This window comes from Gracilinanus agilis, chromosome 2 (assembly GCF_016433145.1).
Source record: "Gracilinanus agilis isolate LMUSP501 chromosome 2, AgileGrace, whole genome shotgun sequence".
Classification (NCBI taxonomy): Eukaryota; Metazoa; Chordata; class Mammalia; order Didelphimorphia; family Didelphidae; genus Gracilinanus; species Gracilinanus agilis.
In genome coordinates, this window is record NC_058131.1 from 287,331,086 (window position 1) to 287,347,062 (window position 15,977).

The following is a 15,977-nucleotide window of genomic DNA, read 5'->3' on the forward strand; positions in this document are numbered from 1 at the left end:
AAAAGAAAAGGAAAGAAAAGAAAAGGAAAGAAAAGAGATAGCAAGGAAAGCCTTGTCAATATGGTTCAGATAAACCTAGGAACTGAGTGCATCTCTCCCTTTTCCACAGCAGCAAGATGACCTTGGCGCAGCTTTTCAGACATGGATGGACTCCAGCAGTGCACTTAGGACAGAGGTAGTGTTGGCATAGGTCACGCTGGGTACACAACCCCTTGTAGCTGCCTGTTCTTCATACATGCATTCCAAAACTTAGGGGCTTCTTGGGGCGTTGGTCCCTTCTGCCTTAGGACTCTTCAACCATCCCATCTCCAAGAGAAGTAACCCTGCTTCCCTCTGTAGGTTTTGGTGAGCATACTAGGGAGAGAAAGTGAAACAGTGTTGTTTGTTCAGTTGTTTTCAGTCGTGTCCAACTCTTCGTGACCCGATTTGGGGTTTTGTTGTAAAAAATACCTGAGTGGTTTGCCATTTCCTTCTCCAGCTCATTTGACAAATGAAGAAACTGAGGCCAACAAAGTTAAATGACTTGCTCAGGGTCATACATCTAGTAAGTGTCTGAGGCCAGATTTGAACTAATCAAGATGAGTCTTTCTAACTCCAGGCCTGGTACTCTATCCACTGGAAAATCTTGGAAGTTAGGAGACTTGGGTTTTAGTTCTCTATCTGTCACTTCATCACTATGTGACCTTAGGCAAATTATTTTTCCCCTTGGGGCCTCATTTTCCCTCTCTTTCAAAAGATTACATCACTGTTTTCCAAACTGTGTTCCATGAAATCCTCGTATTCTCTTCGAAGTAACTAAGACATACTATGGATATTTTTGCTCTAAAATATTAAATACAAAATTATATATCAAAAGATTTTTATTTGCAACAATTTGGGGGGAAATGAAAATCAGTCATTAAATATACATTGCATTAAAAAAAATTTTTTAAACTCTTACCTTCCATCTTATAATCAATACTGCATATTGGTTCCAAGGTAGAAGAACGGTAAGGGCTAGGCAATGGGGGTTAAGTGACTTGCCCAGGGTCACACAGCTAGGAAGTGTCTGGGACCAGTTTTTTTCTAAACTCTTACCTTCTGTCTTAGAAGCAGTACTAAGTATCAGTTCCAAGGCAGAAGAGCAGTAAGGGCTAGGCAATGGGGGGTTAAATGACTTGCCCAGGGTCATACATTTGGAACTGTCTGAGGTCAGATTTGAACCCAGAACCTTCTCAACTCCAGGCTTGGTGCTATAGACAGTTTTTTAAAATTAATTAATTAATTAGATTGATTTAGAATATTTTTCCATAGTTACATGATTCATGTTCTTTCCCTCCCTTCCTCTCTCCCCCCTCCCGTAGCCAATGAGCAATTCCACTGGGTTATACATGTATCATTGTTCAAAACCTATTTCCATATTATTAATATTGCAATAGAATGATAGTTTAGAGTATAGACAGTTTTTAAGAACCTGATTTGACTAAATTCAGGCAAAGCACTTCCCTGAGATTATTACTTTATCTGTATAATGGGGATATTAGCCTCTCCTGCCCTATTTACCTCATAAGATTTTTAAAGTTCAAATGAGATAATGGATTTGAAAGCCCTTTAAAAAGTTTAAAATGTTTTAGCATCAGAAAACAGTATAATGATTTTTGCTTATGAAGGATTTGGCCCACTTTAGAAGGAAGGAAACCAGCATCTATTAAGTGCCTACTGTATGCCAAGAACTTTTTTTTTTAACACTTTTTTACAAATTTTCCCATTTGATCCTCACAACAACCTTAGGAGCTAAGTGCTATTATTATCCCCATTTCGCAGTTGAGAAAATTGAGTTCAGACTGAGGCTAAGTGACTTTCCCTGAGTCACACAGCTAATAAGTGTCTGAGATCCCATTTGTAATCAGTCTTCCTTACTCCATCCACTGCACCACCCAGCTGCCCTCAAAGTGTTCTGCCTTTGTTAGAAGGAACATTTCTTAATTTGCGGCTTTAGTCAGTTAGAACTAGGTATAAAGAAAGCCTGCTGTTCATGGGACCTGATTCTTCATGAGCCCTGGGGGCCTACGTCCGTGGAGTTTTCTTGGCAAAGATGCTAGAGTGGTTTGCCATTTCCTTCTCCAGTGAATTAAGGAAAACTGAAGTTAAGAGACTTGCCCAGGGTCACACAGCTAGTGTCTGAGGCCACAGTAGAACACAGCTCTTCCTGACTCCGGGTCCAGCACTCTATGCACTTTGTGCCCTAGCTGCCTTCTGGACCTCATCTAATGCACCCCCAAACCCCAAAATAGGAATCCTTCCTGCAACATCTTCTTGGAGACTTCCGGTGACGAGGAGCTTACTACTTTCTGGGGGCATTTTATTCACAGATGGCTCTAATCATTAGAAAGTTTTCCCTCGCAGGGAGCTGAAATCTTGCATTTGACAACACCTAGTCACTCCTTGTAGTTTGGTTTTCTGGGGCCAAATGGGTAAGTCTAAGCCCTCTGTTGTATGACCTACTTTCAGACATTTGAAGGCAGCGATCTGGTCCCCTTTAAGTCATCTCTTCTCCCAGCTAAACATTCTCAGTTGTCTCGCTTGATTCTTTTACGGTATAAACTCCAGCCCTTGCACCATGCTCTGGATTATCTCCAGTTTGTCAGCATGACTCTTAAAATGCGGCACCCGGATTCAAACCCTGTATTCCACAGGTAGCCTAAGCACGGAAGAAGACGATCGCTTCCCTCGTTGGACATTGACTCCATCAGTAACTCCCTGGGCTTCTTTCGCCACACCGCTGCTCACAAACCATGGGGCAATAGGGCAGTGACCACGTGGACTGGGCACATAAATTGCCTGTGACATATTATTGGTGATAAACTGTGTGAGAAAAGGTCAAGGGCATACCATCTAAGAAAGGTCTGAGCAGAAAAGGAGGTGGGACAGCTCCCATTGCAAGGAAAAGGGAGAACAAAGACCCCGAATTGCACCAGTATCTGTGGAATATTTTCAAGAATAAGACCCCTGATTCATTGGAGTTCTCCTTTGTAAATAGTATCTGGGAGAACATGGGCAAGAATGACTCAAAAAAGAACAGAAGGTGAGAGGAGGTAGATAGAATGTGATCTGTATCATTGAGGAAGTACATTAAAGAGATTATAAACCCAATGAAGTATTTGAACATTCTTGCCACTATTTTTTTTAAACCCTTACCTCCCGTCTTGGAATCAAGACTGTATATTGGTTCTAAAGCAGAAGAGCAATAAGGGCTAGGCAATGTGACTTGCCCAGGGTCACACAACTAAGAAGTGTCTGAGGTCAGATTTGAACCCAAGACCTTTGATCTCTAGGCCTGGCTCTCAATCCACTGAGCCACCCAGTTGCCACTCATTCTTGTCACTATTAACTCCTATAGTGCCTGTAGGCCATTGAAACTCCCAGATCTTTTTCAAGTGAACTGGTGCCTCACTATAATTCTCCAATCCTGTACTGGTGCAACTAATTTTATTTTATTTTTTTTGTCCAAGTAGGACTTTACATTTATCCATATTAAATTTCATCTTATTAAATCCAACCATTCAAGCCTTTTGAGATTTTGAAGGATCCTGAACGTCAGCCAACATGTTAGCTGTTCCTTCCAGCTTTGAGTCATCTGAAGATTTGATAAGGATAATTCCATTTATGCTGTCATCCAAGTCATTGATCAAAATGTTAAATAGTCCATTATCAAAGGCAGATTTCTGGGACACTCCACTAGCAACATCCTTTCTGATTAACATCAATCCACCAGCTCCTGGGATCTTGCCTTTCAGTCCGTTCCAAATCTACCTAAATGTACTATCATTTAGCCCACATAGTTTCACCCAGTTTACAAGAATATCAAAAGGGACTTTGTCAAATGCTTTGTTAAAATCCAGGGATATCTATGTGACATTTTCTTGAATTACCTGTCTAAAGTAACCCTAGGAAAAAAGGAAATGAGATTAGTTAGCCTGTCTTGGCCTGTGTTCGTTTTAACTAGGTTGATTCTGTATGATTAACTCTTCCCTTTTAAAATCCTAAGTGATTCCTATAATGATGTGTTCTTAAATTTTGCGAGGCATCAGTCAATCTCACTAGCTTGTGGTTTGAACACTTTATTGCCCCCTTCCCCAAGCCTTCCTCTGCAATAAAGAATTAAAAAAGAAAAAAAAAGTAGCATTGCAAAACCAACCAGCACATCCACCATGTCTGACGACAAATGTGGATATTCCATACCAGTAGTTCCCTCCTATTACACAGAAGGAAGAGAGGAGCATTTTCTCAACTCTTCCTCAGGGTTAAATAGCTTTCAGTTTCATTTTGTTGTTGTTGTTATTATTATTATTTATATTGTTATGGTCACTGTGTGTTACCGTTTTCCTGCTTCTGCTTATTTCACTAAGCATTAATTCATAAAAGTCTTCCCATGATTCTTAGAATTCTTCATTTAGTCGTTTTTTATGACACAGTAATGATCCAATGAATTCATGTACCACTATATTCCCTTATTGCTACAAAGTATTGCTATGAAGAGTTTGTAGAATCTAGAACCTTTATTTTTTTTTCTTTGACTTCTTTGGGGTATATAACTACCAAAAGGATCCTGGACCAATGAGTGTGAATGAATGTATTCATCCCTCTTTTTTTTAAGTGTAATTTTTTTTAAAAAAACTTTACCTTCCATATTAGAATCAACACTGTTTATTGGTTCTAAGGCAGAAGAGCACTAAGGGCTAGGCAATGGAGGGGTTAAGTGACTTGTTCAGAGTCACACTGCTAGAAAGTGTCTGAGGCCAGATTTAATCCTAGGACCTTCCGTCTCTAGGCCTGACTCAATCCACTGAGCTACCCCACTTCCCCCTTAAAGTGTGATTCTAAATTGCTTGCTAGAATAGTTGGACCAATTCACAAATTCTCAGCTCCACCAACAGTGTATTGGTGTACCAGCCTTTCTTGTCATCTTTGTCAGTTTTCTGGGTATGAGGTAAAACTTCATAGCTATTTTGATTTTTATTTCCCTTTTTATTAGTGATTTGGAACAGTCTTTCATGTGGTTATAAGTAGTTGGCAATCTTGTTTTTAAGAACTGTTGATTTCCTATACTCCAAGTACCTTTTATTACATATAGACATTCATCAAGGATATAAGAAAAAACACTTTAGCAAATTATCCATTGATGGATGGGACTCTCCATATTCTTAACCAGGGAAATGTACCCAATTCTATAACAATAGCCTGCATGAGAATGAGTAGTCTGTCAACTCTAATTTTTTAAATTAAATTTCTCTCAATGAACAAAAATTTATTTTCTCTCCTACATCTTTCCCCTGATCCCTGTTGGAAAAACAGAAACAAAACTTTTATAACAAATATGCAGTCAAGCAAAACTAATTTCTGTATTGACCATTTCCAGAAAATGTCTTATCTCTTTCTGCATCTTGAGTCCATCATTTCTCTGTCAGGCTTTTGTAATTGATTCTCTGAAATCATGGTTGTTTATAGTATTGACCAAAGTTCTTCAGTCTTTCAAAGTTGTTTGTCTTTACAATAAGGCTATCACATCTAAAGAAGTATATCTTCTTCAAAATATTGCTCTTGGTGCAGTTTTAAGGCTTTTGGGACAGTCTGTATAAATCAATATTTTGAGGGAGATATAGCTGTTCCAGTGTGAAAGACTAACTTTAGTTTTAGCTGCTGAAACTTCCATACTTTAAATCGTTCATGTCACACAACCAAGTCAAACCCCTGGGGCCCATGGCTTGGGCAGAGCAAGTATTGCCAAAGACTTTTGTATCTTTTGATCATTTGTCTTATGAGAAATGGCTTTTGATCTAATTTATGTTTGTTAATTCCTAATATATCTTGGATATTGGAGCTTTTCCAGAAAAACTTGATACAAAGATTTGTTTCCAAATTGAGAGCTTTCCTTCTCATCCTAGCGGCATTGATTTAGTTTGTGCAAAAGCTTTTCCATTTCATACAATCAAACTATTGGCTGTCTCTTCTATGATTGTCTCTGTCCCCTGTGATAAAGAATTCTCCCTCTAGCCCCATCTGGACCAATTCTCTACTAATATATATATTTTTTATGCTATGACCTTTCATATTCAGGTCATGTATCAATTTTGATTTTATTATGGAATATGATGTAAGACGTTGGATGAAACCTAATTTCTGCTTTCCAGTTTTCCTCACAGTTCTTGTCAAATAGTTCTTCACTAAGTAATATACGTACTTGGGTTTATTGAACACTAGGTTATTGAGCTCACTTGTTTCTGAATTCCTCCTTTCTAGTCTGTGCTGCTCAATTGCTTTTCTATTTTTTTTTTAACCAGGACCAAATAGTTTTGATGATTATGATTTTATAGGATAAGTTGAAGTCTGATACTGCTGTTCCCTCTTCATTATTTACTTCCTTTCATTATTTCCCTTGAGTTTCTAGACCTTTTGTTGCTCCAAATGAATTTTGTTATTATTTTGTCTAGCTCTATAAAGCACCCCCTCTTCTATAGGTTTTTCAGAGATCACTAACAACAGCTCAATAATCACATTTCCCGGTTCTTTCAGTATCTTGGGATGTAATTAATCTGGGCTTGGTGATGTGAGCTCCTCTAGGGAAGGCGGGTGCTCTGTTACCATCTCTTCACTTGGGTTTCAACTCTGTATTGACTGTACTCATTGTTTCTTTTCTAGTTTCAAAGATTATTCTTGGTGCAGAAAATAGGAACAAAATAAGTTTTTCTCCCGGTCATTTGTTGACATTGTTCCATTATTATCATTGCCCCAGGAGGTGGACTTCTGGACACTGCATCTTAGAAGGGATGTGCTGACAAGCTATGGTATTTCCAACATGGGGAGGGCACGGGCACCCGTGACTTAGAAAGGGCATTAGAATGAGCTGGGAATGTTTAACCTGAAGGAGAAAAGTCTTCAGGGGAAGTATAATCTCTGCTTTCAGATATTTGAAGGGCTCTCCTATGGAAGAGCGTAATGCTTGGCCTCAGAGGGCAGAGCTAGAAACGTGGGCATCTGGATGGAGGTTATAGAAAGGCAGGCTTCAGTTTAACACAAAGAAGAATTCCCTCACCATTCAGACTGTCCAACAATGGAATGAATTACCTCTGGAACCACTGGCATTCCTTGTTGCTGAAGGAATTCAAATAGAAGCATGCTGGTTTGGAGTCTTGGGTAGGAAGTCTACATAATTTTATTGTTGTTATTGGCAGTGAGTTGATTTAATTCTCAAAGCTGGCATAGCATAATAAATAGAGGAACAACCTTGAAGTTGGGAAAATCTGGGTTCAAGTCCTGCCTCCAAAACATACTTTCTGTGTGACAGAAGGAAACCCCCTAATTTCTCTGTTCTTTGGGCAGCTCTTTTGAACTCCAGATCACAAATGTATTACCAAGCTGCCATGCACACTTCAGGATTCCTAAAATTCTGTGTCTCTGGGACTCATCCTTTTCTTGCTTCTCTCCCCTGCAGGGCTATTCCCATTCAGACCTTCTGGTAATGGACCAGGGTGGGGAGATCTTTAAGACCTTACACTACCTCAGCAGCCTCATCCAGAGCATCAAGAAGCCTCTAGGAACCAAGGAGACCCCAGCCCGTATCTGTCGGGACCTAATGAACTGTGAGCAGAAGATGACAGATGGTAAGGAAGGGGGCAGAGATATGTGTACAATATGCAGCCTTTGTTTTGCATCCCCAGTTCTCTCACCAGTGGGATCATCAGGGAGTCCTACTGAAGGGCCTGCTGCTGCAGAGGACCCCATAAACCTAGACTTGGGGGAAAAGTCTAGTGACTTGTGAATATCTCTCCCTGGCTTTTCCTTGTTCTTTTTTTCCCTTCCCTCTCTCTCCCGCCCTCCTCTGTCCTTTCCTTTCTCTCCCTTTGTCTCTCTCTCTCTCTGCCTCTGTCTAAACCCTCCTTCCCTTTCTCTCCCTCTCTCCCTCCCTCCCTCTGCCTTTCCATGTTTCTCTCTCTCCAATCCTTGCTTTTCTCCCTTTCTTACTTCTCTTAACCTTTTCTCTGCTTTTCTTCCCCTTCCTTTGACCTCCTTCCCCTACTCTCCTTATCTCTCTCCTTCCCTTATTCCCTCTTTTCCTCCTTGCTTTTATCCTCTTCCTCTCCTTTTCTCCTTCTCCTTATCTTTCCCCTTCTCTCTTTTCTCTTCTCTTCTCCCATACACTTGACAGTTGGTGTCTAGAGGCACCATTGCCTCCCTCAAGTTTATTCCACTCTGACCTTTTATCCCAAGCTTGGATCAAGGACCCCCAGATTATCTCACAGTGGAAACGCATGCTTTGATATCCCCCACTCAACTACTGTGCCTTCATCTGACTTCTGGGAGATCGAAGCCACTCTCTGCTTAAGATCTATTTTCGTCATTTGCGGAGGGTAAAGAGACTGGACCTACTGATGTTTCTAAAAGGAACAGAGTGATAACCTTATGCTTCTGGCAACAGCTGACCCCATTCTTTGACTTAGCCCAGACATTTGAAGTTTCTTCCCTTCTCCCCATATACCAGGAACACCAATCTAGGAGCTTTCCTTCCTTTGAATAAGGGAAGGGAGGCACTTAGAAGCTGAGGCTCCCAAAGCCCCTTTGAACCCTTTATTTTACTTTTCCCTACTCTTACCCCTGGTGCCATCACATCCCATAGGTACCTACTGGATCGACCCAAACCTTGGCTGTTCTTCCGACACCATCGAAGTCACCTGTAATTTTACCAAAGGTGGACAGACATGTCTCAGGCCTATCACTGCTTCAAAGGTATGAACAGAGTGGAGGTGATGATATTCTCTTTCCCCTCCTCAAGATAGTCTGACCCAAGAGTTGGGAGGTCCTGGGTTCAAATCTGGCCTCAGACACTTTCTAGCTATACGATCCTGGGCATGTCACTTAACCCGATTGCCTAGCCCTCATAGATCTTCTGCCTTGGAACCAATACAAAGTATTTATTCTAAGACAGAGGGTAAGGATTAAAAAAAAAAAAAAAGATACCCTAACCCAAAGAACCTAGCCACTGGAATTAGCTCTCTTCTTGTAGCCTTCTTCCCTGCCTCTGTATGGTAGTGAATCATCTTGGTATTCTAGAAGCCTAGAATTCAGGAGTCATAGGACCAGAGTTTAGAATTAAAAGAGTCCAGAGTGGGCACCTAGTCTAGCCCCCTTATTTTTCAGAGAAGGAAACTAGGCCAAGAGAGATAAAGTAACTTGTCTAAGATCACACAGGGAGTAAGTTGCAGAGCTGAGATTTGAACTTGGAGCCTTCTGACTCCAAATCCAGTTTACTGTTCACCATACTGTGCCCATGAGTCATTCTAGCCTTATCTTCATTAATAACTGATTATCGGGAATTGAGCAATTCATTTGTCCTCCTGGCCTTTAGTGGCCTCCTCTTTTCTCCCCAAGACAAAGGACACACTATGAGAAGATGGTACTTCTATCTAGGGAAAGAGAAAAGTCCTCAGGGAAAATCCCCTTTGAGTCCCAGACCTCAGACCTTCCGACCTCAGAGTAGGCCTTTCAGGGCGTAGATCCGTAGCTCTCAAATTCTTTGAGTTCCCTGCAGAAAGATGTTAGAAATTAGAGAAAGTTCTTTTTTTGGGAGACTTACAAGGATAACCAAGCCTGGGCATGGTCCTTCCATACCTCCAGCCCCAAAGGGTGAGGGATCACAATGACTACAACCACCAGCAACTAGGCAGGCTGGCTTTCTCCCCATTAACACCTAGAACGAGAGTCATCCCAACTCTGGCCTCTGAAACCTACCCCACTTACACCCCACTTTCTGCTCCCCGGGGCACCTCATAGTAACCCCAGCCCCCACCCTAATAGGGGTCCTTGTTAATGGCCGATTTCCACCCTTTAGGTCCATCTTTCCCACAAAATAGACCATCCCTACAGTCTCATCACTGAAGGGATTGAGATAGAAACTGGCTCTATTCATTGGTCTGGGGTCTTAGAGAGGAGATGCATATAATTTTTTTTTGGTGGTTGGGCAGTATTATTGGCCTTGACTTTATTTAATTCTCAAAGCTGCCATAGCATAATGAATAGAGGAGCAGCCTTAGAGTCAGGAAGACCTAGGTTTGAATCCTGCCTCAGAAACATATTGCCTGTGTGATTGGGTAGGGGTGGGGGTGGGGGTGCAAGCCCCCTAATCTCTGTACACCAGGCAGCTCTTTAGGACTCTAGGCTACAAATATATTTCCAAGCTGCCATCTATCCTTGGATATACTGAAAATTCTGTGCCTCTGGGGCTCTAGGCACTCCTTCCTTGCTTCTCTCCTTGCAGGGCTATTCCCATTCAGATTTAACACCCTCCTGGTGTTGAAAGAGCTTGTCTATTCAGGACCGGCTAGTACCATTCCTGAATCCGTCACTATTCTTGAAGGCCACTAGGTGGTATTATGGATAAAATGTTTAACTTATAGCCAGGAAGACCAGAGTTTGAATACTGCCTCAGGAACTTATCTAGCTGTATGTTACCTTAGGCCTCCTGTACCTCTTTCAACCTCAGTTTCCTCATCTGTAAAATGGGATAAGTATAGCACCTACCTCACAGTGTTGTGATGATCCAAGAAGAAAACATGAAAAAACCTTTTCAAGCCTTAAAGTCCTATATAAATGCTATTATTATTATTATTATCATTATTATTATTATTAAGTTGTTGTGGGGGTGAGGGAAATAATTCATTCCAAATCATAGTTCTCTTTTGTTTTGCTGATAACTCCCTCTCCAGGGCTCCCAGCGTGATTTGCACTTACCAAATCTCCAATGCCATTGGGCAAAGCCCCTTACCATTCATTGTCCTGGGCCAGATGTTCCTCTGATGTTCCAAGTCCCCACAACTCCCTTAGTGAGTCAGGTGGCATGTGCAGTTTTAGGTGAGAATTCATAGAGTTTTTCATAGAAAGCCTTGTGTTCCCTGCACTGGCATCTCTCTGCAGAGAGAAAGGAGGGATTCAGGGGTAGGAAGGGCAAGCAGATATGCTATGTAGCTATGCCCTTATCAGAATCAGGGAGAGGTGTAAGTCCTTTTCTGGGGAGGATGCAAAAAAAAGAAAATAGAGTTTGTAAATGAGCCATTAGCAGGGACCCCTACTTGGATCAGATTACTATGAGGTGCCCTAAGGAGCAAAAGACTAATGGAGTGAAACGGAGGTTCCCTAGACCTTAGAGATCACTAGTCCTTCCCTCATTTTACAGGTGAAGAAACTCAGGGTTCACTCATTTGCTCAGGGTTACCCAATGAGCTGGCATCAGAATGGAGCCTAGAAGCCAAGTCTTTGTATTCCCAGATCAGAGTTCTCTCCCCATTCCCCACATCTTGGGGGCAATAACAGAGAGCTTTGTTGTCATCTTTCTAACAAAATAGTCAATTATTATCTCACTTTACTGACTAGAAAAATCTGAGTTCTGTGAAGCCTAAGTGATTGACCCCAAAGTCATACAGGAAACAAGTGTGAACCCTGAGCTTTAAACTCTGTGCCCTTGAGTTTTTGGTCTTCCGCTTTCCCTGGAATGGTGTGGGAGGTCATTTGACCACCAAGGTCCTACTTAAGAAATGAGTGGGGGTTGCAGCTGGGTGGCTCAGTGGATGGAGAGCCAGACCTAGAAAAGGGAGGTCCTGGGTTCAAATCTGGCCTCAGACACTTCCTAGCTATGTGACCCTGGGCAAGTCACTTAACCCCTCATTGCCTACCCCTTACTACACTTCTGCCTTGGAACCAATACATAATGTTAATTGTGTAATTGGAAATCTTGTATCTTTGAACTACATTACCCAGGAGCTCACTGACTGCCTGTCATTTCATGCTGACGTAGACAGGGAATAAATTGTGGGGAGCTGGGTGTTTAGGCCTCTTCTCTTCCTGTGAGAGCCCTTGTGAACGTAGGACTTTTTGAACAATTAGATTATCTTGGGCACATGTTTTTATTTTATTTTGTTATCTTATTATTCCTTTACATCTAGTGATTATTAATAAATCTTATTATTAATTAAAATATTACTAATTGTTATTAATAAATCTTATAAAAACCTAATATTTGAAGTTACTGTATATTAATTTTAATTTTTACATGATTCTAAGCAGACGGTAAGGGTTTAAAAAAAAAAGAAAGAAATGAGTGCACATTGGGGCCATCCAGGACACATAATAAATGTTTTTTCAGTTGGGGGACAGCATGGCATATTGGAAAGCAAGATGAATGTCCACCATCCCTCCTTCACACCCAGTGCTCATTACTGTCCTGGCCCTGTTGTCCTCCTGCTCCCTTCCAGGTAGAATTCGCCATCGGACGGGTCCAGATGAATTTCCTTCACCTGCTGAGCTCTGAGGTGATCCAGCACATCACTATCCACTGCCTCAACATGTCCGTATGGCAGGAGGGGACAGGCCAGGTGTCCCCCAAACAAGCTGTGCGCTTCCGAGCCTGGAACGGGCAAATCTTTGAAGCGGGGGGCCAGTTTGAGCCAGAGGTGTCCTCAGATGATTGCAAGGTAAGGGACTGGCCCCCGCCAGCCTTGTGTATTGTCGCTCCTTTGTTTCAATAGTGCCCAACTCTCATGGCCCCGTCTGAGGTTTTCTTGGTAAAGAAGATACTGGAGCGTTTTGCCATTTCCTTCTCCAGCTCATTTTTACACAAGAGAAGATGAGGAAAATAAGGTTAAATGATTTCCCCCCGGGTCACACAGCTATTAAGTATCTTGGGCAAGATTTGAACTCAAGAAGATAAGTCTTCTTGACTTCAGGCCTGACACTATCCACTGTTCCACCCAGCTGCCTAAAAGTCTTGTATACACATTCTAGGAAAGGCAACCTTCCATTCAGGAGAGAATGGGAAAAGGACAGACTCCATTCATGTTATCCACCATCGGGCCACCCTCTCCTAAGGGAAGGGTTGGGCTGCTGGAAAATCCTGGGGCTCCAGCCGTCCTGGACTTTTATTTGCAAAGCTGAGGGAAGGCGTCTGCATTTCCCTCTCTTTTGTGGCCCCTGCTCTGGACCTCTTTGCTCTTCCCTGCCCCAAGCCTTCTTGCTTCCCTCTAGACCTATCGGTACAAATGTGGAAGAGAATACAGGTTACTGTCACCTTTGGAGTCTGTGACGTTGAAATGGCAGAGTGGAATTCCAGTTGCAAGAGAGGGGGTCAAGCCACAGCTCAGAATTCCAGGGGGCCCCTGAGAGCTCTGGGTGGGGGGGTCAGTGGAAGGCAGTCAAGGGCAGTTGATTCAAAAGTCACAAGTCCTGCCCCAAACCTAACCGGCCCTCCTCTTCTTGCTGGTCCTCAGGTTCAGGATGGCCGCTGGCACCAGACGCTGTTCACCTTCCGGACGCAGGATCCCAGTCAGTTGCCCATAGTCAGTGTCTACAACCTCCCCCCAGCTACCCCTGGGAAGCAGTACCGCCTGGAAGTTGGACCTGCGTGTTTCCTCTGAACGATGACCTCCATGCCGCTCCATGTCACTCCAGGCCTCTGCGGACCCGAGACATGGGGAGGAGGAAGTGTCCGTCCCTCTTCTACAGAGGCAGCCGGGCCAGGGGAAGGAGGAGGAGGAGGAGGTGCCCACACCCTCCCCGTCTCCAGCGTGGGCCCAGTGCCCACTGACACACACTCCACCCCTGGGGAAGGCCCATGGACCCAGGACAGGCCGTGCTTGTCACCTGCAGGGTGGAGGCATGTGTGGGGCATCAGGGGAAGGGACGGCCCTGGGACAGGCTGTCCTGGGATCAGCCCTAGCCAGTAGCTATGAGGATGAAGGTGTGAGGCCCGCCCCAAGCCATCCCATCTCCATCCAGCAACCAAAGAACCATCCAAAAGTGATGGCAGCCACAACCCAACCCACATTCCCCCAAGTCTCTGTTACTGAGTCTCCTTGTCTCCCAGACCCTTCCTCCCCAGTTCTCTGCCAGGCAGGGAGAGAGGAACTGAATAATTCAGGCCCTCCAGTAGCTTTTGAGAAGGGTTAGGGTTGGGCAAGCTTTCCCTTTACTACCTGCCAGGAAGCTTTTGATGTGCAATATTAGAAAAGATGGGTGAAACAGGAGAAAAAAAAAGTATAAATATATATATTTTTATTTAAAAGAAGAAAATAGGAAATTACTGCTCCTTCCCCCAGGGTGGCCACCTAATGTCCCACAATGGGAAAGGGGAGTGGGGGAAGAATGAGAGCAAAAGGGAAAGGCGTGGAGGGTAGGGAAGGAAAGGAAGGGCACTGCCAATGATCAAGTGGAAAGATCTTAGGGGCCAGGGTGAACACGTTTGCTACCTCCCACTGTGAACTCGCTGGTGCTCAAAAATCATGTTGTATTGTATGTGATTCTTTTTAAAAGGAAAACTAAGACACATCCTATTTAAGGTTCTGAAGGTGCTATTCCTTTGGCAGCAGACTCTGAAGAAATCGGCCAATGTGGAAAGCTCCCACATCTGCTTCTCTCCCCAAATAAAATGACAGAGGTCAGGGAATGATTCTCTCCCCTTTCCTTCAGCTAGTCTGCAAAAGAAAAGAAGCCAAAAACAAAAAAAAAGTTAAAAACAATCCAAAAAAAACAAAAACAAACAAAAACAAAAAAAACCCTACCAGAAGTAGAGATCTACCTTTTAACTTAAGTTCATGGAAGTATTCTAAGGGACAAGCTCTCCTCTTGGGGTGGCAGGGATGGAAGGGACTGAGGGAGGGACCTCGGTTGTTGACCATCAGGGGCTGGAAGGGAGCTCAGATTCGAACCATCTCCTGTTGGAGGGGTAGGAGGTGCCTGCTCAGTCCAGCTCTGCCCCTGGACACTGAACAGATGTTGGCAAAAGCCCTGCCGGTTAGGGACTGGGCTTCGGAGACTGAGTCTAAATCTTAAAGGCTGTCTTTCTGTACCGCCTGACAGACTACTCCCAGGGTGCCTCCCTCCACCTGCCCACGGCACCCACACTTTCGAACCCCAGCAGTCCAACATCTCTCTGGGAGTTTTGTCCTTTCAAGAGTTGCGTGTGTTTTATTGTGTCGTCGTGTTTTTGTTTTTTTTTTTAATTGTTAAGTTTTGTAGAAATCTTCCGTCGCTAGTCTCTATGTGTAAATTTGGAATGAACAAAAAGAGATAATTACAATAACACATGGAAATCTCTATAAGGGTAATATTATTATTGTAAGCCAAGCTGTACTATATTGGAAAAAGCTTCACTGCTTGGGTGGTTGGCATTTTTGTGTCTCAAAGTTATTTTGAATATGGGATTCTTTTGTAGAAAAGGAAGATTATATGTGAAAGTCTTTATTTGTGTATATTCTTTGGGAGAGGGCATTGTCTCTCTTTGGGGTTTAAATCTGATTTTTTAATACCTCACCCTGCCCTACCTTTTGCTCCTTTTCCTCTGTCCCCTCCCAGAACCCTTTGCCTGGCCCAAACCCTCCCTGTACACCTCAGCACCCCACCTTCCCCTTCCCCACCCCCCAAATCACCAGCCACACCTTTCCTGAAGCAGGTGCATTTCATCAGTTACTGTAGCCAAGTAACCCGGGGCTGGCTCCTCCTCAACCCTCTGGATCCCCTCTTCTCGTCCTGTTCACCGTCTTCTGTCTGTCCTTCTGGGTCTTGTCCATTTTTCCAGTCTGTTACTTTCCAGATGTTTTTGTGTTAAGACCCTATTTTGTTTTCTCCCTCCTGGACTTTCAATAAATATTTAAAGCTGAGGCAATGAAACTGCATGGCTGTGGTTGGCCTGCTTCTTCATCTGGGCTCTTTCGTTTGTCTAGAAATTGTATATTAAGCACAAGGTGTGAGGTGGGGGGCAGGCCTTGTGCCAAGCTGGAGATCTGATGGCAAAAACGAGAAGTTCTTGCCCCTATCGAGCATCTGTTCTCTTTAGGGAGAACTGCCCAAACATGAAGAAGCCTACTCCTCTTCCCACAGATACATTCTCCTTTGGCGTATATATTTTCCTTGCACGCTTCTAAGATGACTCCAACCATCATAAACTCCCTTTTGCA

The 15,977-nt window shown here is 43.2% G+C and overlaps 1 protein-coding gene across 1 annotated transcript in view; it reads left to right on the forward strand.

Moving 5' to 3' along the window:
- The window catches only part of COL27A1 (collagen type XXVII alpha 1 chain), a 268,921-nt gene extending 253,244 nt beyond the window's left edge, over positions 1 to 15,677 (forward strand). The window contains exons 49-53 of the mRNA XM_044659702.1: positions 80 to 175; positions 7,472 to 7,640; positions 8,654 to 8,763; positions 12,282 to 12,500; positions 13,293 to 15,677. Of these exons, the coding sequence (XP_044515637.1) occupies positions 80 to 175; positions 7,472 to 7,640; positions 8,654 to 8,763; positions 12,282 to 12,500; positions 13,293 to 13,439 (741 nt within the window). The 3' untranslated portion in view covers positions 13,440 to 15,677. The remainder of the gene's footprint in view (positions 1 to 79; positions 176 to 7,471; positions 7,641 to 8,653; positions 8,764 to 12,281; positions 12,501 to 13,292) is intronic.
- Positions 15,678 to 15,977: the final 300 nt, after the last annotated feature.